Source organism: Salvelinus alpinus, chromosome 16 (genome assembly GCF_045679555.1).
Source record: "Salvelinus alpinus chromosome 16, SLU_Salpinus.1, whole genome shotgun sequence".
Taxonomy (NCBI): Eukaryota; Metazoa; Chordata; class Actinopteri; order Salmoniformes; family Salmonidae; genus Salvelinus; species Salvelinus alpinus.
The window spans coordinates 46,662,812-46,688,969 of NC_092101.1; the positions used below are offsets into that span (position 1 = coordinate 46,662,812).

At 40.4% G+C, this 26,158-nt stretch overlaps 1 protein-coding gene across 1 annotated transcript in view; it reads right to left on the reverse strand.

Moving 5' to 3' along the window:
• LOC139541602 (occludin) overlaps window positions 1-26,158 on the reverse strand; it is a 54,359-nt gene that overhangs the window by 21,511 nt on the left and 6,690 nt on the right. The window contains exon 4 of the mRNA XM_071346415.1: window positions 14,047-14,204. Within this exon, the coding sequence (XP_071202516.1) occupies window positions 14,047-14,204 (158 nt within the window). The remainder of the gene's footprint in view (window positions 1-14,046; window positions 14,205-26,158) is intronic.

The following is a 26,158-nucleotide window of genomic DNA, read 5'->3' on the forward strand; positions in this document are numbered from 1 at the left end:
TTTCTAGATGTGTAACTTTCAAAATACGGAATGCACGTTAGTTTGCAATTTCGTCATGTAAAAACTAGCATTTTCCTGGCATTTTCTAGCCCTAACGCCAGGATCGGTAATTTACCTGTCTAACATCAGCACGCTTGCCCTCAGATGGGAGGGGTGGAAATATTTGTCCTGAAAGACATGATCCAAAGTGCTAATTTCAGGCAGCGCTGGTAGGGATATTTAAGACCAACCAAAAGCTGGTTTTAGTGGTAACACAGTTGGTTATGGCATGAATTTCGACGGGGGAAACGTAGCCTATTCAGCCGTGTGCATGGAACAAGATGCGCTTTGGGTGCTTGTATACTTTGTATTTAGAGACATTAAACAGTCATGTTTTCCCCCCATTTTGTTTTATTTGACTAAAAACCAAGCGTAGCTTCCCCTCTGTTTTCGGTTTTCTTTTTGTCCTGCCATATGTAATCAAGTAGGTTAGTCAAAACCGTTGATAAAGTGTTTGGCTCGTGAGACTGCTTGGAAATAAATCTTAAATCACCCAAGCTTTATTAAAACATCACGTTTGAGAGGAGCAAAGCAGAGCGCTGACATTACCTTTTTATCTACAGTCGTGGCCAAAGGTTTTGAGAATGACACAAATATACATTTTCACAAAGTCTGCTGCCTCAGTTTGTATGATGGCAATTTGCATATACTCCAGAATGTTATGAAGAGTGATCAGATGAATTGCAATTTAGGACCGCCTCCTAAAGTTGATTCAGCTGCGGGATCGGGGCACCACCAGTACAGAGCTTGCTCAGGAATGGCAGCAGGTAGGTGTGAGTGCATCTCCACGCGCAGTGAGGCGAAGACTTTTGGAGGATGGCCTGGTGTCAAGAAGGGCAGCAAAGAAGCCACTTCTCTCCAGGAAAAACATCAGGAACAGACTGATATTCTGCAAAAGGTACAGGGATTGGACTGCTGAGGACTGGGGTAAAGTCATTTTCTCTGATGAATCCCCTTTCTGATTGTTTGGGGCATCCGGAAATAAGCTTGTCCAGAGAAGACAAGTTGAGCGCTACCATCAGTCCTGTGTCATGCCAACAGTAAAGCATCCTGAGACCATTCATGTGTGGGGTTGCTTCTTAGCCAAGGGAGTGGGCTCACTCACAATTTTGCCTAAGAACGCAGCCATGAATAAAGAATGGTACCAACACATCCTCCGAGAGCAACTTCTCCCAACCGTCCAGGAACAGTTTGGTGACGACCAGCATGATGGAGCACCTTGCCATAAGGCAAAAGTGATAACTAAGTGGCTCGGGGAACATCGATATTTTGGGTCCATGCCCAGGAAACTCCCCAGGCCTTAATCCCATTGAGAACTTGTGGTCAATCCTCAAGAGGCGGGTGGACAAACAAAAACCCACAAATTCTGACTCCTAAGCATTGATTATGTAAGAATGGGCTGCCATCAGTCAGGATGTGGCCCAGAAGTTAATTGACAGCATGCCAGGGCGGATTGCAGAGGTCTTGAAGGGTCAACACTGCAAATATTGACTCTTTGCATCAACTTCATGTAATTGTCAATAAAAGCCTTTGACATTTATGAAATGCTTGTAATTATACTTCAGTATTCCATAGTACCATCTGACAAAAATATCTAAAGACACTGAGGCAGCAAACCTTGTGGAAATTAATATTTCTGTCATTCTCAAAACTTTTGGCCACGACTGTATGTATTGGTGGACAAAGTAGTCAAAAGTCATACTGTAGTAAAAGTAAAGATACTGTAGTAAAAGTAGAGATACTGTAGTAAAAGTAGAGATACTGTAGTAAAAGTAAAGATACCTTAATAGAAAACGACTCAAGTAAAAGTGAAAGTCACCCAGTAAAATACTACTTGAGTATAAGTCTAAAAGTTTTCGGGTTTAAATATGCTTAAGTATCAAAAGTAAATGTAATTGCTAAAATAGACTTAAGTATTAAAAGTAAAAGTATAAATCATTTAAAATTCCTTTATAACGCAAACCAGACGGCATCTTTTTCTTGGTTTGTTTTATTTACAGATAGTCAGGGGCACACTCCAACATTTCGATCTGCCAGATCAGAGACAGTAGGGATGACCAGGGATGTTCTCTTGATAAGCATTCAAAATGTAATGACTTGCCTCGTTTGCCTAGTTTTGGGTGTCAGGGAAAATGTATGGAGTAAAAAGTACATTATTTTCTATAGGAATGTAGTGAAGTAAAAGTAAAAGTTGTCAAAAATATAAATAGTAAAATACAGATACCCCCAAAACACTACTTAAGTTAAAGTATTTTTACTTAAGTACTTTACATCACTGATTGTAGGCAGGCAGCCCATCTTTTAGATGTGCATAACCCCCTCCATGATGTAGTCTACATGTGTCCATGCCCATCATGAAACAAGAGATGAGAACCTCAGTGAATACCGGTGAACCTCGTATTTAGAAGTTATTTTCCTGTAACAATTGTTTGTTTTCCATTTCATATATTTTATTAAACCCAAGCCCTCCGTAGGCTGCCCTTACTTACCCTAGTTCTACTATAACGAAGGCTGGTTCAACAGCAACGCTCAGTGTTTCTTTTTTATCCTGGCAATTTCATGATATCATTACATTTTACACGTATTTACCGTTGTAAAAACAGAAAGCTTGTTTTTTGTTTAATTTTATTAAAACCAAACTTATTTGAATGATTCACTGTCCTGGTTTTATGGTGAGGACATCTGTAGCCCCTATATCAGTGTGAATGCTATGTACACTACATACTGTATTTACAGCAGGCCTAGCCCCTATATCAGTGTGAATGCTATGTACACTACATACTGTATTTATAGCAGGCCTAACCCCTATATCAGTGTGAATGCTATGTACACTACATACTGTATTTACAGCAGGCCTAGCCCCTATATCAGTGTGAATGCTATGTACACTACATACTGTCTTTATAGCAGGCCTAACCCCTATATCAGTGTGAATGCTATGTACACTACATACTGTATTTATAGCAGGCCTTATAGCAGGCCTAGCCCCTATATCAGTGTGAATGCTATGTACACTACATACTGTATTTAAAATCAGGCCTAGCCCCTATATCAGTGTGAATGCTATGTACAGTACATACTGTATTTATAGCAGGCCTTATAGCAGGCCTAGCCCCTATATCAGTGTGAATGCTATGTACACTACATACTGTATTTAAAATCAGGCCTAGCCCCTATATCAGTGTGAATGCTATGTACACTACATACTGTATTTATAGCAGGCCTTATAGCAGGCCTAGCCCCTATATCAGTGTGAATGCTATGTACACTACATACTGTATTTATAGCAGGCCTAGCCCCTATATCAGTGTGAATGCTATGTACACTACATACTGTATTTAAAATCAGGCCTAGCCCCTATATCAGTGTGAATGCTATGTACACTACATACTGTATTTACAGCAGGCCTAGCCCCTATATCAGTGTGAATGCTATGTACACTACATACTGTATTTTAACATTGAAGACATGCAATTACTTAAAACAATGTGGACTGCAAACAGGTTCAAGTTAACATATTTAGAATAGATGGGATAGGTCTACATTGTGTTTTTTTTCTTTCTGTAAATTGTTTAACAAACTATAATGGACTAACATTGGAATTGGAGTTGATTCCAAGGCATAAAAGACCGTAAATACACGACTTGAAGCAACCCCATGTTTAGCCATGGAGCACGTTCTGATTGACCAGTGAAGGGCCACGCCTTGACACACCCACAACTTGTTTATTCATCAAAACCCAGCCCTTTCGCGCCAACACCAGCGCCAACGCCAACGCCAGCAAATGCGCCGATAATTGTGCTTGTGAAAATAGAACAAAGATTTCTGACATAGCCCCGAAACCATAGCGCTACCGCCCAGCGCTGAGATTGACCATGACGTTAGGTTTGTTAAAATAGAGCCCCACGTCTCAATTGTCGAGAGGCTTAAAAATCCCTCTTTAACAGTTCTCCTGCCCTTCATCTACACTGATTGAAGTGGATTGGTGACATCAAAAAGGGATCATAGCTTTCACCTGGATTCACCTGGTCAGTCTATATCATGGAAAGAGCAGGTGTTCCTAATGTTTTTGACACTTCAGAGAGTATTCACACCCCTTGACTTTACAGCCTGAATTTAGATGTTGTTGTCACTGGTCTACACACAATAGCCCATAATGTCAAAGTGGAACAAATAATTATACATTTTTACAAATTAATTAATAATGAAAAGCTGAAATGTCTTGAGTCAATAAGTATTCAACGCCTTTGTTATGGCAAGAATAAATAAGCTCAGGTCTAGAAATGTACTTAACAAGTCACATAATAAGTTGCATGGACTCACTCTGTGTGCAATAATAGTGTTTAACATTACTTTTAAATGACTACCTCCTCTCTGTACCCCACACATACAATTATCTGTAAGTTCTGTCAGTTCAGCAGTGAATTTCAAACACAGATTCAACCACAAAGACCAGGGAGGTTTTCCAATGCCTCACAAACGGCACCTATTAGTAGATGGGTACAAAATTTAAAAAAAGCAGACATTGAATATACTTTTGAGCATGGTGAAGTTATTAATTACACTTTGGATGGTGTATCAATACACCCAGTCACTACACAGATACAGGTGTCCTTCCTAACTCAGTTGGTGGAGAGGAAGGAAACCGCTCAGGGATTTCACAATGAGGCCTTTGGTGACTTTAAAACAGTTTCAGGGTTTAATGGCTGTGACAGGAGAAAACTGAGGATGGATCAACAACATTGTAGTTACTCCACAACACTAACCTAATTGATATAGTGAAAAGAAGGAAGCTTGTACAGAATAAAAATATATTCCAAAACATGCATCCTGTTTGCAACAAGGCACGAAAGTAATACTGCTAAAAATGTGGCAAAGCAATGTACTTTATGTCCTGAATACAAAGTGTTATGTTTGGGGCAAATCCATTCTCCATATTTTCAAACATAGTGGTGTCCGCATCATGTTATGGGTATGCTTTTAATTGATAAGGACCGTGGAGTTTTTCAGGATTAAAAAGAAACGGAATGGAGCTAAGCACAGACAAAATCCCAGAGGAAAACCTGGTTCAGTCTGCTTTCCACCAGACACTGGGAGATGAATTTACCTTTCAGCAGGACAATAACCTAAAACACAAGGCCAAATCTACACAGGAGTTGCTTACTAAGAAGACAGTGAATGTTCCTGAGTGGCCGAGTTACAGTTTTTACTTAAATCTACTAGAAAATCTATGGCAAGACCTGAAAATGGTTGATTGGAAATGATCACCAACCAATTTGACTTAAAGAATAATGGGGAAATGTTGCACAATCGAGGTGTGGAAAGCTCTTAGAGACTTACCCTGAAACCCTCACAGCTCTTAGAGACTTACCCAGAAACCCTCACAGCTCTTAGAGACTTACCCAGAAACCCTCACCGCTATAATTGCTGCCAAAGGTGGGAATACCTACTTTATGTATTTCATTTTCAATACATTTGCTAAAATGTCTAAAAACATGTTGTTTTTTTCACTTTGTCATTATGGGGTATTGTGTGTAGATGCGTAAAAATGTATTTTGAATTCAGGCTGTAAAACAACAAAATGTGGAATAAGTCAAGGGTTATGAATACTTTCTCAAGGCACTGTATATACACACTCACTCACACTACATACGCACACACTACATAAACACACACACACACACACACACACACACACACACACACACACACACACACACACACACACACACACACACACACACACACACACACACACACACACACACCCACACACACACACACTCACTCACACACAATACACTCACACTACATAAACACACATAACACACAGACACACATTTGCTGCTGCTACTCTGTTCTTTATTTTACTCTTATTATTATCTATCCTGATGTCTAGTCACTTTACCCTGCCTTCATGTACATACAGTATCTACCTCAAATACCTTATTATTATCTATCCTGATGTCTAGTCACTTTACCCTGCCTTCATGTACATATCTACCTCAAATACCTTATTATTATCTATCCTGATGCCTAGTCACTTTACCCTGCCTTCATGTACATATCTACCTCAAATACCTTATTATTATCTATCCTGATGTCTAGTCACTTTACCCTGCCTTCATGGCCTTCATGTACATATCTACCTCAAATACCTTATTATTATCTATCCTGATGCCTGGTTACTTTACCCTGCCTTCATGTACATATCTACCTCAAATACCTTATTATTATCTATCCTGATGCCTGGTTACTTTACCCTGCCTTCATGTACATATCTACCTCAAATACCTTATTATTATCTATCCTGATGACTAGTCACTTTACCCTGCCTTCATGTACATACAGTATCTACCTCAAATACCTTATTATTATCTATCCAGATGCCTAGTCACTTTACCCTGCCTTCATGTACATATCTACCTCAAATACCTTATTATTATCTATCCTGATGTCTAGTCACTTTACCCTGCCTTTATGTACATATCTACCTCAAATACCTTATTATTATCTATCCAGATGTCTAGTCACTTTACCCTGCCTTCATGTACATACAGTATCTACCTCAAATACCTTATTATTATCTATCCTGATGTCTAGTCACTTTACCCTGCCTTCATGTACATAGAGTATCTACCTCAAATACCTTATTATTATCTATCCAGATGCCTAGTCACTTTACCCTGCCTTCATGTACATATCTACCTCAAATACCTTATTATTATCTATCCTGATGTCTAGTCACTTTACCCTGCCTTCATGTACATACAGTATCTACCTCAAATACCTTATTATTATCTATCCAGATGCCTAGTCACTTTACCCTGCCTTCATGTACATATCTACCTCAAATACCTTATTATTATCTATCCTGATGTCTAGTCACTTTACCCTGCCTTCATGTACATATCTACCTCAAATACCTTATTATTATCTATCCTGATGTCTAGTCACTTTACCCTGCCTTCATGTACATATCTGCCTGAAATACCTTATTATTATCTATCCTGATGTCTAGTCACTTTACCCTGCCTTCATGTACATATCTACCTCAAATACCTTATTATTATCTATCCTGAAGTCTAGTCACTTTACCCTGCCTTCATGTACATACAGTATCTACCTCAAATACCTTATTATTATCTATCCAGATGCCTAGTCACTTTACCCTGCCTTCATGTACATACAGTATCTACCTCAAATACCTTATTATTATCTATCCAGATGCCTAGTCACTTTACCCTGCCTTCATGTACATACAGTATCTACCTCAAATACCTTATTATTATCTATCCAGATGCCTAGTCACTTTACCCTGCCTTCATGTACATACAGTATCTACCTCAAATACCTTATTATTATCTATCCTGATGCCTAGTCACTTTACCCTGCCTTCATGTATATACAGTATCTACCTCAAATACCTTATTATTATCTATCCAGATGCCTAGTCCCTTTACCCTGCCTTCATGTACATGTCTACCTCAAATACCTTATTATTATCTATCCAGATGCCTAGTCCCTTTACCCTGCCTTCATGTACATGTCTACCTCAAATACCTTATTATTATCTATCCAGATGCCTAGTCCCTTTACCCTGCCTTCATGTACATGTCTACCTCAAATACCTTATTATTATCTATCCAGATGCCTAGTCACTTTACCCTGTCTTCATGTACATACAGTATCTACCTCAAATACCTTATTATTATCTATCCAGATGCCTAGTCACTTTACCCTGCCTTCATGTACATACAGTATCTACCTCAAATACCTTATTATTATCTATCCAGATGCCTAGTCACTTTACCCTGCCTTCATGTACATACAGTATCTACCTCAAACACCTTATTATTATCTATCCAGATGCCTATTCACTTTACCCTGCCTTCATGAACATATCTACCCCAAATACCTTATTATTATCTATCCTGATACCTAGTCACTTTACCCTGCCTTCATGTACATATCTACCTCAAATACCTTATTATTATCCATCCTGATGCCTAGTCACTTTACCCTGCCTTCATGTACATATCTACCTCAAATACCGTATTATTATCTATCCTGATGCCTAGTCCCTTTACCCTGCCTTCATGTACATACAGTATCTACCTCAAATACCTTATTATTATCTATCCTGATGCCTAGTCACTTTACCCTGCCTTCATGTACATATCTACCTCAAATACCTTATTATCTATCCAGATGCCTAGTCACTTTACCCTGCCTTCATGTACATACAGTATCTACCTCAAATACCTTATTATTATCTATCCTGATGCCTAGTCACTTTACCCTGCCTTCATGTACATACAGTATCTACCTCAAATACCTTATTATTATCTATCCAGATGCCTAGTCACTTTACCCTGCCTTCATGTACATATCTACTTCTAATACCTTATTATTATCTATCCAGATGCCTAGTCACTTTACCCTGCCTTCATGTACATACAGTATCTACCTCAAATACCTTATTATTATCTATCCTGATGCCTAGTCACTTTACCCTGCCTTCATGTACATATCTACCTCAAATACCTTATTATTATCTATCCTGATGCCTAGTCACTTTACCCTGCCTTCATGTACATGTCTACCTCAAATACCTTATTATTATCTATCCTGATGCCTAGTCACTTTACCCTGCCTTCATGTACATGTCTACCTCACATACCTTATTATTATCTATCCTGATGCCTAGTCCCTTTACCCTGCCTTCATGTACATACAGTATCTACCTCAAATACCTTATTATTATCTATCCTGATGCCTAGTCACTTTACCCTGCCTTCATGTACATATCTACCTCAAATACCTTATTATCTATCCAGATGCCTAGTCACTTTACCCTGCCTTCATGTACATATCTACCTCAAATACCTTATTATTATCTACCCTGATGCCTAGTCACTTTACCCTGCCTTCATGTACATATCTACCTCAAATACCTTATTATTATCTATCCTGATGTCTAGTCACTTTACCCTGCCTTCATGTACATATCTACCTCAAATACCTTATTATTATCTATCCTGATGTCTAGTCACTTTACCCTGCCTTCATGTACATATCTACCTCAAATACCTTATTATTATCTATCCTGATGACTAGTCACTTTACCCTGCCTTCATGTACATACAGTATCTACCTCAAATACCTTATTATTATCTATCCAGATGCCTAGTCACTTTACCCTGCCTTCATGTACATATCTACCTCAAATACCTTATTATTATCTATCCTGATGCCTGGTTACTTTACCCTGCCTTCATGTACATATCTACCTCAAATACCTTATTATTATCTATCCTGATGCCTGGTTACTTTACCCTGCCTTCATGTACATATCTACCTCAAATACCTTATTATTATCTATCCTGATGACTAGTCACTTTACCCTGCCTTCATGTACATACAGTATCTACCTCAAATACCTTATTATTATCTATCCAGATGCCTAGTCACTTTACCCTGCCTTTATGTACATATCTACCTCAAATACCTTATTATTATCTATCCAGATGTCTAGTCACTTTACCCTGCCTTCATGTACATACAGTATCTACCTCAAATACCTTATTATTATCTATCCTGATGTCTAGTCACTTTACCCTGCCTTCATGTACATACAGTATCTACCTCAAATACCTTATTATTATCTATCCAGATGCCAAGTCACTTTACCCTGCCTTCATGTACATATCTACCTCAAATACCTTATTATTATCTATCCTGATGACTAGTCACTTTACCCTGCCTTCATGTACATACAGTATCTACCTCAAATACCTTATTATTATCTATCCAGATGCCTAGTCACTTTACCCTGCCTTTATGTACATATCTACCTCAAATACCTTATTATTATCTATCCAGATGCCTAGTCACTTTACCCTGCCTTCATGTACATACAGTATCTACCTCAAATACCTTATTATTATCTATCCAGATGCCTAGTCACTTTACCCTGCCTTCATGTACATACAGTATCTACCTCAAATACCTTATTATTATCTATCCAGATGCCTAGTCACTTTACCCTGCCTTCATGTACATACAGTATCTACCTCAAATACCTTATTATTATCTATCCTGATGCCTAGTCACTTTACCCTGCCTTCATGTATATACAGTATCTACCTCAAATACCTTATTATTATCTATCCAGATGCCTAGTCACTTTACCCTGCCTTCATGTACATATCTACCTCAAATACCTTATTATTATCTATCCAGATGTCTAGTCACTTTACCCTGCCTTCATGTACATATCTACCTCAAATACCTTATTATTATCTATCCAGATGCCTAGTCACTTTACCCTGCCTTCATGTACATGTCTACCTCAAATACCTTATTATTATCTATCCAGATGCCTAGTCCCTTTACCCTGCCTTCATGTACATGTCTACCTCAAATACCTTATTATTATCTATCCAGATGCCTAGTCACTTTACCCTGTCTTCATGTACATACAGTATCTACCTCAAATACCTTATTATTATCTATCCAGATGCCTAGTCACTTTACCCTGCCTTCATGTACATACAGTATCTACCTCAAATACCTTATTATTATCTATCCAGATGCCTAGTCACTTTACCCTGCCTTCATGTACATACAGTATCTACCTCAAACACCTTATTATTATCTATCCAGATGCCTATTCACTTTACCCTGCCTTCATGAACATATCTACCCCAAATACCTTATTATTATCTATCCTGATACCTAGTCACTTTACCCTGCCTTCATGTACATATCTACCTCAAATACCTTATTATTATCCATCCTGATGCCTAGTCACTTTACCCTGCCTTCATGTACATATCTACCTCAAATACCGTATTATTATCTATCCTGATGCCTAGTCCCTTTACCCTGCCTTCATGTACATACAGTATCTACCTCAAATACCTTATTATTATCTATCCTGATGCCTAGTCACTTTACCCTGCCTTCATGTACATATCTACCTCAAATACCTTATTATCTATCCAGATGCCTAGTCACTTTACCCTGCCTTCATGTACATACAGTATCTACCTCAAATACCTTATTATTATCTATCCTGATGCCTAGTCACTTTACCCTGCCTTCATGTACATACAGTATCTACCTCAAATACCTTATTATTATCTATCCAGATGCCTAGTCACTTTACCCTGCCTTCATGTACATATCTACTTCTAATACCTTATTATTATCTATCCAGATGCCTAGTCACTTTACCCTGCCTTCATGTACATACAGTATCTACCTCAAATACCTTATTATTATCTATCCTGATGCCTAGTCACTTTACCCTGCCTTCATGTACATATCTACCTCAAATACCTTATTATTATCTATCCTGATGCCTAGTCACTTTACCCTGCCTTCATGTACATGTCTACCTCACATACCTTATTATTATCTATCCTGATGCCTAGTCCCTTTACCCTGCCTTCATGTACATACAGTATCTACCTCAAATACCTTATTATTATCTATCCTGATGCCTAGTCACTTTACCCTGCCTTCATGTACATATCTACCTCAAATACCTTATTATCTATCCAGATGCCTAGTCACTTTACCCTGCCTTCATGTACATACGGTATCTACCTCAAATACCTTATTATTATCTATCCTGATGCCTAGTCACTTTACCCTGCCTTCATGTACATATCTACCTCAAATACCTTATTATTATCTATCCTGATGCCTAGTCACTTTACCCTGCCTTCATGTACATATCTACCTCAAATACCTTATTATTATCTATCCTGATGCCTAGTCACTTTACCCTGCCTTCATGTACATATCTACCTCAAATACCTTATTATTATCTATCCTGATGCCTAGTCACTTTACCCTGCCTTCATGTACATACAGTATCTACCTCAAATACCTTATTATTATCTATCCAGATGCCTAGTCACTTTACCCTGCCTTCATGTACATATCTACCTCAAATACCTTATTATTATCTACCCTGATGCCTAGTCACTTTACCCTGCCTTCATGTACATATCTACCTCAAATACCTTATTATTATCTATCCTGATGTCTAGTCACTTTACCCTGCCTTCATGTACATATCTACCTCAAATACCTTATTATTATCTATCCTGATGCCTAGTCACTTTACCCTGCCTTCATGTACATATCTACCTCAAATACCTTATTATTATCTATCCTGATGCCTAGTCACTTTACCCTGCCTTCATGTACATACAGTATCTACCTCAAATACCTTATTATTATCTATCCAGATGCCTAGTCACTTTACCCTGCCTTCATGTACATATCTACCTCAAATACCTTATTATTATCTATCCTGATGCCTAGTCACTTTACCCTGCCTTCATGTACATACAGTATCTACCTCAAATACCTTATTATTATCTATCCAGATGCCTAGTCACTTTACCCTGCCTTCATGTACATATCTACTTCTAATACCTTATTATTATCTATCCAGATGCCTAGTCACTTTACCCTGCCTTCATGTACATACAGTATCTACCTCAAATACCTTATTATTATCTATCCTGATGCCTAGTCACTTTACCCTGCCTTCATGTACATATCTACCTCAAATACCTTATTATTATCTATCCTGATGCCTAGTCACTTTACCCTGCCTTCATGTACATACAGTATCTACCTCAAATACCTTATTATTATCTATCCAGATGCCTAGTCACTTTACCCTGCCTTCATGTACATACAGTATCTACCTCAAATACCTTATTATTATCTATCCAGATGCCTAGTCACTTTACCCTGCCTTCATGTACATATCTACCTCAAATACCTTATTATTATCTATCCAGATGCCTATTCACTTTACCCTGCCTTCATGTACATATCTACCTCAAATACCGTATTATTATCTATCCTGATGCCTAGTCACTTTACCCTGCCTTCATGTACATATCTACCTCAAATACCTTATTATTATCTATCCTGATGCCTAGTCTCTTTACCCTGCCTTCATGTACATACAGTATCTACCTCAAATACCTTATTATTATCTATCCTGATGCCTAGTCACTTTACCCTGCCTTCATGTACATATCTACCTCAAATACCTTATTATTATCTATCCTGATGCCTAGTCACTTTACCCTGCCTTCATGTACATACAGTATCTACCTCAAATACCTTATTATTATCTATCCAGATGCCTAGTCACTTTACCCTGCCTTCATGTACATATCTACTTCTAATACCTTATTATTATCTATCCAGATGCCTAGTCACTTTACCCTGCCTTCATGTACATACAGTATCTACCTCAAATACCTTATTATTATCTATCCTGATGCCTAGTCACTTTACCCTGCCTTCATGTACATATCTACCTCAAATACCTTATTATTATCTATCCTGATGCCTAGTCACTTTACCCTGCCTTCATGTACATACAGTATCTACCTCAAATACCTTATTATTATCTATCCAGATGCCTAGTCACTTTACCCTGCCTTCATGTACATATCTACTTCTAAATACCTTATTATTATCTATCCAGATGCCTAGTCACTTTACCCTGCCTTCATGTACATATCTACCTCAAATACCTATTATTATCTATCCGATGCCTAGTCCCTTTACCCTGCCTTCATGTACATGTCTACCTCAAATACCTTATTATTATCTATCCAGATGCCTAGTCACTTTACCCTGCCTTCATGTACATATCTACCTCAAATACCTTATTATTATCTACCCAGATGCCTAGTCACTTTACCCTGCTTTCATGTACATACAGTATCTACCTCAAATACCTTATTATTATCTATCCAGATGCCTAGTCACTTTACCCTGCCTTCATGTACATATCTACTTCTAATACCTTATTATTATCTATCCAGATGCCTAGTCACTTTACCCTGCCTTCATGTACATACAGTATCTACCTAAAAAAAAGGGAGCATAAAACCGATGAAGAGAGAAAGGAAAGATGCATTGGAACAGGGCTGAGGTGGTGTTTGTCTGTTTACTCACACGTCATCATTGTAGGTGTCTCCAGTGTACACCCTGCTGTCAGCCTTGGTCGGGTAGGAGATGATGCTATTGGCTGAGGCGTTGAGGGGGACGGACTTCTCTGACAGCACCACGGTAGGTGCACCCTGGGTACTTTGTTCGTCCTCTACATTGTTCACCTAAAGCAGGCAGGAAACACACACACGGCGAGGGGCCTCTGTCAGCAGCACACTAACAAACACTAACAAAGAGGTGGCTATTGTGTCACGAGACTGTTTTCATGCTAACTTCCTAGCATGACCATAACATTACCCAACATCCTGTCTGGTGAAGACCTGGAATAAAAACACTAGTCTTGGACCTAGTGAGTGACCTAGTGAAAGATTTGAAGCTGGAGCAACTTTAGGCCTCCTCTCCACAACCTATAGTATCAGGATACAAGAGACTGGGCCCCTTCTTACTACAGGGCATTATGTGAGCACGTATGTCATTAGACAGTGATTCACTTTAATAGGTCTGACTCTATGAGGTGAAAGGGGGAGCTGTGTTGACTTTGCCCCCAGGAATGGCATTTAAAAAAAATGACTGCTCTCAGCCTGGCTGAGCAGTCGGCCAGGCATATAATTAGCCAGCCCGGGTCTTGAGTGAAATGTGGATTACCTGCTTGGTTCACCAGATTCAAGAGGACACTATGCCAAGTTACCAACAATCACCACAGACCCATTTCCCTTAGTTACTGTCCCCCCCAAAATTACCATTAGTGTATTTATGTTAGCAGGAAGCTCCCTCTGTCCAGCTCCAGTCTTATCATGGACGTAAAACACAGGGAAAGGTTATGATATGACAGTTGGCCTTGATTCCATTTGAACATCCACGCTAGCTAAGGAAAGGGACTGCAAGACAGGGATGTCCTTTGTCTAGCTATGTATTTTCATTAGCCCACAGAACCCCTAGAATCAATAATTAGAACTCATGGCTCAATCCACCAATCACCATATCACATATGGTGATTGGTGGAGATCAAAATGTGACTTCCTTGTATGCAGATTACATTTTACTTTATTTATCTGAACCAAAACATTCTCTGTCATTTATTTTACTACTGTTGGACACATATGGTGCTGTATCAGGATTCAAAGTGAATTGGGAAAAGACTGAAATAATCATTACTTCTCAAGATTAGAGAGTAAATTTAAGTGGAAATAGACAAAGACACGTACGAAATACCTGGGTGTACTGATACCATGCAGCCTGGAGGAGGAATATAAAATCAATTACTCTCCTTTAATAGATAAGTTTGAATCTGATGTTCAGAGATGGAGATCTCTCCCTATTTCTATGTTAGGTAGGGTCAACATAATCCAAATAAATATATATTACCAAGGTGGATGTATTTATTCCATGCCTTGCCAGTTTCAATTCCATCCATCTTTTTTTATAAAATGAATGGCCTGCTCTCCAACTTTATGTGGAATGTAAAGACCTGAAGAGTCAAATTGACTGTTTTCCACTTCCCCTATAACGCTGGAGGTTGTTGGACTACCTCATATGAAGATGTATTACTGGGATCCACAACTGTTTTCACTTAAATAATGGACAGCAGACTATCCTTGTGCATGGACGACTATCGAAGCCACAAATATAATACCGTATGATGGGAAATATATTCACCACATCGGGTCCAAGGCATTGCAGCAGAAAAAAAAGAGACAATCCAATGATTCTAAAATTCCATTCATATTTGGGAAAATGTACATAAATTCATGAGGTGGAAAGAACCAATATATCCAGACCCTATTTGGAATAACCCCAGCTTACCTCCAGTGTTTAATGACAACACCTGGAAGTCCTGGTTCTAAAGTGGCATCGTGAATTTTGATCATGTGCACTAGGATGGCTCTCTACTGTCATTCAATCAATTACAAGAAAGATTTGGATTATCCAAGGCCAATTTCTTTAAGTTCTTACAACTCAGAAATCTTATTAAATCGCTTCAACAGAATCTGGATGTACCTAGGGCATCTAGCATAGAAGAAAAAAAACTGAGAGAAGCTGCTATGTCAAAGAAGTCGATTGCCAGGTTATATCAACGGTTGATTGAAACTCTACCTGATGGTTCAGAACCTGTAAGTAAAAAATGGGAAACAGAACTAAAGGAAGAAATTGAGGAGAACCATTGGTAACAGATACAGTGGGGAGAACAAGTATTTGATACACTGCCGATTTTGCAGGTTTTCCTACTTACAAAGCATGTAGAGGTCTGTAATTTTTATCATAGGTACACTTCAACTGTGAGAGACGGAATCTAAAACAAAAATCCAGAAAATCACATTGTATGATTTTTAAGTAATTAATTTGCATTTTATTGCATGACATAAGTATTTGATCACCTACCAACCAGTAAGAATTCCGGCTCTCACAGACCTGTTAGTTTTTCTTTAAGAAGCCCTCCTGTTCTCCACTCATTACCTGTATTAACTGCACCTGTTTGAACTCGTTACCTGTATAAAAGACACCTGTCCACACACTCAATCAAACAGATTCCAACCTCTCCACAATGGCCAAGACCAGAGAGCTGTGTAAGGACATCAGGGATAAAATTGTAGACCTGCACAAGGCTGGGATGGGCTACAGGACAATAGGCAAGCAGCTTGGTGAGAAGGAAACAACTGTTGGCGCAATTATTAGAAAATGGAAGAAGTTCAAGATGACGGTCAATCACCCTCGGTCTGGGGCTCCATGCAAGATTTCACCTCGTGGGGCATCAATGATCATGAGGAAGGTGAGGGATCAGCCCAGAACTACACGGCAGGACCTGGTCAATGACCTGAAGAGAGCTGGGACCACAGTCTCAAAGAAAACCATTAGTAACACACTACGCCGTCATGGATTAAAATCCTGCAGCGCACGCAAGGTCCCCCTGCTTAAGCCAGTGCATGTCCAGGCCTGTCTGAAGTTTGCCAATGACCATCTGGATGATCCAGAGGAGGAATGGGAGAAGGTCATGTGGTCTGATGAGACAAAAATAGAGCTTTTTGGTCTAACTCCACTCGCCGTGTTTGGAGGAAGAAGAAGTATGAGTACAACCCCAAGAACACCATCCCAACCGTGAAGCATGGAGGTGGAAACATCATTCTTTGGGGATGCTTTTCTGCAAAGGGGACAGGACGACTGCACCGTATTGAGGGGAGGATGGATGGGGCCATGTATCGCGAGATCTTGGCCAACAACCTCCTTCCCTCAGTAAGAGCATTGAAGATGGGTCGTGGCTGGGTCTTCCAGCATGACAACGACACGAAACACACAGCCATGGCAACTAAGGAGTGGCTCCGTAAGAAGCATCTCAAGGTCCTGGAGTGGCCTAGCCAGTCTCCAGACCTGAACCCAATAGAAAATCTTTGGAGGGAGCTGAAAGTCCGTATTGCCCAGCGACAGCCCCGAAACCTGAAGGATCTGGAGAAGATCTGTAGGGAGGAGTGGGCCAAAATCCCTGCTGCAGTGTGTGCAAACCTAGTCAAGAACTACAGGAAACGTATGATCTCTGTAATTGCAAACAAAGGTTTCTGTACCAAATATTAAGTTCTGCTTTTCTGATGTATCAAATACTTATGTCATGCAATAAAATGCAAATTAATTACTTAAAAATCATACAATGTGATTTTCTGGATTTTTGTTTTAGATTCCGTCTCTCATAGTTGAAGTGTACCTATGATAAAAATTACAGACCTCTACATGCTTTGTAAGTAGGAAAACCTGCAAAATCGGCAGTGTATCAAATACTTGTTCTCCCCACTGTATGTGAAAATGTTCAAACCTGCTTCTACAACCTAAGACATAAACTACTGCAATTTAAGATAATACATAGGACTTACTACACTCCTGCCACAGTGGAGCCCCACAGTGGAGGTGTCATAATACCCATAAGACCTAGCGGTCAAACAGGGAAATGGTTCCAAACATTCATTTTTCCCATAGGGAATTTTAGAAACACTTAAAATATAGGGTGTGTTTCGTGTAGGTTTACCCTGGCGTGACATTTTCATAACCATCTAAATCTCTCTTGGACAAGTCGACTTTTATCAATATATTCGCTTACTCTCAGATGCTAAAATGCTAATTAGGATAAAAGTAGACATCATGCAAAACTACAATTACCTGCACGTTATCTCTAGCTGATATCTTTGATAACAGATCTTGTGTCAATTTAAACAAGACCGTTCACAGAATTGTCCATTTAAAGAAATGTAGCCTATTTATTAATTACTACATTTAGCTAACATTAGATAGTTAATCCAGAGATTCTTACCTTTGCCTGGATTTGGCAGTCTCGTACAGAACGTCATGGCATTTGTAGTTCCTTATGATAGCCACATTAGCAGCTAATTAGGGTAAATACAGGCAAATATATTGATAAAAGTCACCTTGTCCCAGAGAGATTTACACAGTTATCAAAATGTCACGGCAGGGTGAGCCTACACGAAACACAGCCCTTATTTTAAATGTTTATAAAATCACCTATGGGAAAAATGAAAGGTGGAAAAACGATTGGAACCATTTCAGTGTTTGACCTTTAGGTTTATGGGTATTATGACTCATACTATGGTACTCTATTACATTTTCTGTGGTCCTGTGACAAACTGACACCATTCTGGGATAACGTATGTGCTATTGTGTCTGGGAATTTATATCCATCCATTTCCACAAATATGTCTGTTTTGAGAAATGTAAATATTGGTGATCAATATCAGAGAAAGTGTTGTAATCTACAGTCGGTCTAATTGCTGAAAATTAGAAGCATATTGACACTGTGTGAGATTAAACTTAACTGAGTTCTGTAGAAAAACTATTTTAAAAACGAATAGTCAAAGAAAAGAAAAAAGAAAAACAGAAAAGGGCTTGCGTCTTATGTACCCCTGCAACAGACTAACTCCTCTTTCCTTTTCCTCCATAGAGGGAGAGGTCGCTGGGATATAAACAACAAAGTCTTTATCTATATCAGTAAGTCCTTCCACAATAAAGGCCTTAGGACGGGGTCACACTGCAAGCCGAGGCAATCTGTCACTGTATTTAATCTCTGTCACTAACAATGCAATTTATAGTGTGTGTGTGTGTGTGTGTGTGTGTGTGTGTGTGTGTGTGTGTGTGTGTGTGTGTGTGTGTGTGTGTGTGTGTGTGTGTGTGTGTGTGTGTGTGTGTGTGTGTGTGTGAGTGAGTGAGTGAGTGAGTGAGTGAGTGAGTGAGTGAGTGAGTGAGTGAGTGAGTGAGTGAGTGAGTGAGTGAGTGAGTGAGTGAGTGAGTGAGTGAGTGAGTGAGTGAGTGAGTGAGTGAGTGAGTGAGTGAGTGAGTGAGTGAGTGAGTGAGTGAGTGAGAGAGAGAGAGAGTGTGAGAGATCATCTAACATACTAGGCTACTGTTCCTAAGACATGTGCACTGCATTACTAACTTCACAGTGCAGGTTCTCTGTAACAACAGCACACCTGCTGCTAGAAAGAAACAATCATTGGGTGGGGTACAGGCAGCACTTCCCTGCAGCTGCAGGAACCAGGAAGAAGGCCACCTTTTGAAGAGCACAAGGCAAGTCATCTAGGAATTCCAACAATGCCCCTCTCTGCATGAAGTAGAGTGGTGCTGGGCCGTGAGCAGCCTAAATAAGCAGGGAAGGAATGTCTGAGCCCCTAGGACCTGGGGTAGGGAGGGAGGGAAGGTGGGAGGGTGGGAGGGAGGGAGGGTGTAAGGGCCAGGGAGGGTGAGCAGAAGGGAGAGGGGGGGGTAAGTGTAGGGATGGAAGAGGTAGGTCAGAGGGTATGTGGCAAGAAAGGAAGGTAGGGAGGCTGAGGGGCAGGGAGAGTGGGAGGGAGAGGGGGATAGACAGAGGGGGATCCTTGTCCCAAACTAAAGGAGGGCCTACAGCAGCACCTAGACCTTCTGCACAGATTCTGTCAGACCTGGGCCCTGACAGTAAATCTCAGTAAGACAAAAATAATGGTGTTCCAAAAACAGTCTAGTTGCCAGAACCACAAATACAAATTCCATCGAGACACCGTTGCCCTAGAGCACACAAAAAAACTATACACACCTTGGCCTAAACATCAGCGCCACAGGTAACTTCCACAAAGCTGTGAACGAGCTGAGAGACAAGGCAAGAAGTGCCTTCTTTGCCAGCAAAAGGAACATAAAATTCAACATACCAATTAGGATCTGGCTAAAAATACTTGAATCAACCTATTCCCCTTTATGGTTGTGAGGTCTGGGGTCTGCTCACCAACCAAGAATTCACAAAATGGGACAAACACCAAATTGAGACTCTGCATGCAGAATTCTGCAACAATATCCTCTGTGTACAACGTAAAACACCAAATAATGCATGCAGAGCAGAATTAGGCCGGTATCTGCTAAATATCAAAATCCAGAAAAGAGCCGGAAGCGAGACCCAAACCTTCCATTACAAAGCCATCACCTACAGAGAGATGAACCTGGAGATGAGTCCCCTAAGCAAGCTTGTCATGGGGCTCTGCTCCCAAACACAAACAGACCCCACAGAGCCCCAGGACAGCAACACAATTAGACCCAAACAAATCATGAGAAAACAAAAAGATAATTACTTGACACATTGGAAAGAATTAACAAAAAAACTGAGCAAACAAGAATGCTATTTGGCCATAAACGGAGAGTACACAGCGGCAGAATACCTGTCCACTGTGACTGACCCAAACTTAAGGAAAGCCTCGACTATGTACAGACTCAGTGAGCATTGCTATTGAGAAAGGCCACCGTAGGCAGACCTGGCTCTCAAGAGAAGACAGGCTATGTGCACACTGCCCACAAAATGAGGTGGAAACTGAGTTGCACTTCCTAACCTCCTGCCTAATGTATGACCATATTAGAGACACATATTTCCCTCAGATTACACAGATACACAAAGAATTTGAAAACAAACACAATTTTGATAAACTCCCATATCTACTGGGTGAAACACCACAGTGTGCCATCACAGCAGCAAGATTTGTGACCTGTTGCCACAAGAAAAAGGCAACCAGTGAAGAACAAACACCATTGTAAATACAACACATATTTATTTTCACTTCTGTACTTTAACTATTTGCACATAATATGACATCTGTAATTTCTTTATTATTTTGGAACTTGTGTGAGTGTAATGTTTACTATTTTTTTATTATCTAGTTCACTTTTTTTTGGCAATGTTAACATATATTTCCCATGCCAATAAAGCTCTTAAATTGAATTGAATTGATAGGGGCAGGAAGGCTGATGGGTAAGGAGAGAGGGGGTAGGGACAAGAAGGATGATGGGTAAGGAGAGAGGGGGGGATAGGGGCAGGAAGGATAATGGGTAAGGAGAGAGGGGGGTAGGGACAGGGAGGATTATGGGTAAGGAGAGAGGGGGGTAGGGACAGGAAGGCAAAGACAGGGCTGTGGGAGGGAGGGGAAGGAAAGCAGGCATGGGGCAGATGGAGGGAGAGTCAGCTGCTATGTTCCCACAGCTGAGCATGGTAGAGGGTAAATAAGCGGCAACCAACCACACCCCCTCTTTTTATCTAACAGCTGATAATACTTTATTTGGAAGTCCCTCCCTACATCTGTTAATACTTACTGTAACTATTATGTCATTTTTAAAGCTGCGACACGACCAAATTAACATAGAAACGTGCGTTATAGATCTGTCATTCTCATTAAAAGCAACTCTAAGAAGGATGTAGATCTGTTCTGTGTGTGTTATTTCTATGCTTCTCGTTCTTAAGGTTCGTTTTTGTGTCTTTTACTTTGGGTTTTGAACACCAGCTTCAAACAGCTGGTTATGTAAAATATATTTCACAGCAGTTTAGATGGTACAATGATTCTCTACACTATACTTGTTTGTTTTGTCACATAAACTGAAATTAGGCAAACTATTAGAATTTTAGCAACCAGGAAATGGCGGAGTCGATTTCTGCACATCCGCACCTTTAAGGCTGTACTATTCCTTGCCTTAAAGAAGTAGGCGGCACCAGAAGGAGTTATACTGAGTATCACTAAATGAAATATTAATTGCAGGGTTTGCAGAGAATACTAAAGAGAAGCAAATGCAATTAGCCATATTACTGAAAGCCCGTTTCAACGGCCACGTCTTCATCCAAATCAATGTATTTGCAGAGCAGGGAACAGCCAAGCACTTCGAAACACTAGTATGCACTCAAACAGCAAGGCTTTAGTTTGGACAACTGTGGTAATGCATTGTGCATTGAACAGTGTAATAAACTGTCAACCAATGCATGTCATCATGTTGTCTACCAGAGTCGCGGTTGGTCTAATATTCTACCACATCATTCAGCCTTACATCTGCAGAACATGTGACATCATCTGTCGGAGGACAAAGGAGCCTGGTCAGGCTGAATGAGGCCAGTGAGGGTGAGGTCATCAGACAGAGACAGGGCCCTGGGCACAGTGGGCAGAGGGAGTCAAAGTAACTGTCATTGAACCAGTGTGGGGTGACTCACAGCATGGTCTGAAAGATACTTTAGTACATACTACATGTCCTCTTCTGTCCTCTGCTGTCCTCTCCTGTCCTCTTCTGTCCTCTCCTGTCCTCTCCTCTCCTGACCTATGCTGTCCTCTGCTGTCCTCTCCTGACCTATGCTGTCCTCTCCTGTCCTTTCCTGTCCTCTCCTGCCCGCTCCTTTCCTGTCCTCTGACGAGGGCCATCTGTGGGTATGCTCTGTGACAACCACTCTCACCACAAACAACTAGATAACACCCCTTGTAAAAAAGCCTTACTGAAGTACAGGGTCGGGGTAGATTACAGTCAATTCAGGAAGTATATTGAAATGTTTATTCCAATTCCAATACTCTGCAATGCTTCTTAAGGAGGAAAATTTGGTTTACTTTCTGAATTGAAATGGAATTGAGCCCAACCCTGCTGGACTAACACAACATAACAAGGAGGGGTGGGACCTATTCCTTTTGCCTTCAGGCAATTACAGTAAATACATTTCAATTCCGTTCATATGCCTTTAAGGATTATTTTATGGATTTCAATAATTTGCTAATTTAACTGAGGATTAAGTGAAATTGACTTGCGACTGCTTTACATTGAGTACTTTCACATGTCACACATCTGTCAACAAGAACAACACATCCCCAGTCTAGATCAGTACTAGTTCACCAATAACCCGGGTAACAATGCCTTCCCCCTGGCAACAATTAACCCGGGTAACAATGCCTTCCCCCTGGAACCAATAACCCTGGTAACAATGCCATCCCCCTGGAACCAATAACCATGGTAACAATGCCTTCCCCCTGGAACCAATAACCCTGGTAACAATGCCATCCCCCTGGCAACAATAACCATGGTAACAATGCCATCCCCCTGGCAACAATAACCCTGGTAAGAATGCCATCCCCCTGGCAACAATAACCATGGTAACAATGCCTTCCCCCTGGCAACAATAACCACGGTAACAATGCCATTTGTTGACATGCAACCCTGACATGTTGTTGACGTTTAAAACCCCAGCCAGCCAGGCAGTCAGCCAGCCAGCCAGGCAGTCAGCCAGGCAGTCAGCCTTAGATAAGAGCTCTAGAAACCACCTGTTTAAACGAGTTAATGATCAGCCAGAGTGAAACCAGGTAGACTGAACAAACAGCAACTATGAGCTCCACACACAGCCATGCTACCCGCCTGATAACAACAGCCCCTCAGTACAGTGGCAATACTGTAGCAATAGCTAGCAGTTATAAAACTAACCTGAGGAGTCAAAAGGCTGCTCTTAAAATGTAAAACTAGAGTAGAGCACAGGTTAAAGGTTACTAGTTTGATTTTCCTAAGTGTGGCCAACATTTTATGGTCAGACAATTCTCGGTTGTCTGGTAATTGAGAGAAGGTTGAGGCGAGAGACAGGAATTGAAAGAAAGTGTACAAGAGGACAATGTTGGGTTGAGATTGATCAATGACCAGTCAATGTGTCACAGCTAATACAACACTCACTGTATTGACTGATACCCTTTGACATACAGGGGCACAGTCAGATACGTGAAAACATACACACACCTAAACCACGCCTCCACTACAGAATTATACTGTATCTGTAAGTGTGTCATGTTTTTTTTTTACTCTTTATTGAGTTATTCTGTCATAAAAAGCACGAGATGATACTCCTCGTGGACTTTCAACTCATAAAGTAAAAGCAGGGAACTGTAACCTCGCATTCCAAAGTCCGTTTTGAACTAGAACTTACCGCGGGTAAAGAAAACATTGTAACTGACTGAGGTATTGTGCAATTCTAACTGTCAAAGATTAAAAATGTCTTAATGTGTTATAACTGATTAGGGAGAGAGGATAGATTAGTCACAGTAACTTGTTCAACCTGACAATGACTCATAGTAAATTAAATATTCCTGCATTAAACCATCTAAAAACACCTACTTACAGTGTATTAATACCAGTATCAGTGTTTTACTCTAAAGAGGAACCACAATGGAAATACAGTACATTCGGAAAGTATTCAGACCCCTTCCCCCTTTTGTTATTTTGTTATTTAAGTCAGTTAAGAACAAATTCTTATTTACAATGACGGCCTACCCCGGACAACGCTGGGCCAATTGTGCACCGCCCTATGGGACTCCCAATCGCGGCCGGATGCGATGCAGCCTGGATTCGTAAGATGCAGCGCCTTAGACCGCTGGGCCACTCGGGAGCCCAAGGACATTGTTACATTACAGCCTTACTCTAAATTGGATTTTAAAGATGATTTAAATGCTCATCAATCTACACACAATACCCCATAATGACTGAGCAAAAACAGGTTGTAGAATTTTTTGCAAATGTATTAAAGATTTCAAAAAACAGAAATACCTTTTTTACATAAGTATTCAGACCCTTTGCTATGAGACTCGAAATATAGCTCAGGTGCATCCTGCTTCCATTGATCATCCTTGAGATGTTACCTGTGGTAAATTAATTTGATTGGACATGATTTGGAAAGGCACACCTGTCTATATAAGGTCCCACAGTTGACAATGCATGTCAGAGTGAAAACCAAGCCATGAGGTCGAAGGAATCGTTCGTAGAGCTCTGAGACAGGATTGTGTCGAGGCACAGATCTGGGGAAGGGTACCAAAACAATTCTGCAGCATTGAAGTTCCCCAAGAACACAGTGGCCTCAATCATTCTTAAATGGAAGAAGTTTGGAACCACCAAGACTCTTCCTAGAGGTGGCCACCCGGCCAAACTGAGCAATCGGGGGAGAAGGCCCTTGGTCAGGGAGGTGACCAAGAACTCGATGGTCACTGACAGAGCTCCAAAGATCCTCTGTGGAGATGGGCGAACCTTCAAGAAGGACAACCATCTCTGCAGCACTCCACCAATCAGGCCTTTATGGTAGAGTGGCCAGATGGAAGCCACTACTTAGTCAAAGGTACATGACAGCCCGCTTGGAATTTGCCAAAAGCCACCTAAAGGACTCTGACCATAAGAAACAAGATTCTCTGGACTGATGAAATCAAGATTGAACTCTTTGGCCAAGTGTCACGTCTGGAGGAAACCTGGCACCATCCCTACGGTGAAGCATGGTAGTTGCAGCATCATGCTGTGGGGATGTTTTTCAGCGGCAGGGACTGGGAGACTAGTCAGAATTGAGGGAAAAATTAACAGAGCAACGTACAGAGAGATCCTTGATGAAAACCTGCTCCAGAGCGCTCAGGACCTCAGACTGGGGCAAAGGTTCACCTTCCAACAGGACAACGACCCTAAGCACACAGCCAAGACAATGCAGCAGTGGCTTCGGGACAAGTCTCTGAATGTCCTTGAGTGGCCCAGCCAGAGCCCGGACTTGAACCCGATCGAACATCTCTGGAGAAACCTGAAAATAGCTTGTAGCATAATACCTAAGGAGACTCGAGGCTGTAATCACCGCCAAAGGTGCTTCATCAAAGTACTGAGTAAAGGGTCTGAATACTTATGTAAATGTGATATTTCATTTTTAATACATTTGAAAACATTTCTAAAAACCTGTTTTTGCTTTGTCATTATGGGCATATTGTGTGTAGTCTCTGAATTTGTGATATCCCTGTCACATTTATTGTGATACCCCCGTCACATTTATTGTGATATCCCCATCACATGTATTGTGATATCACCG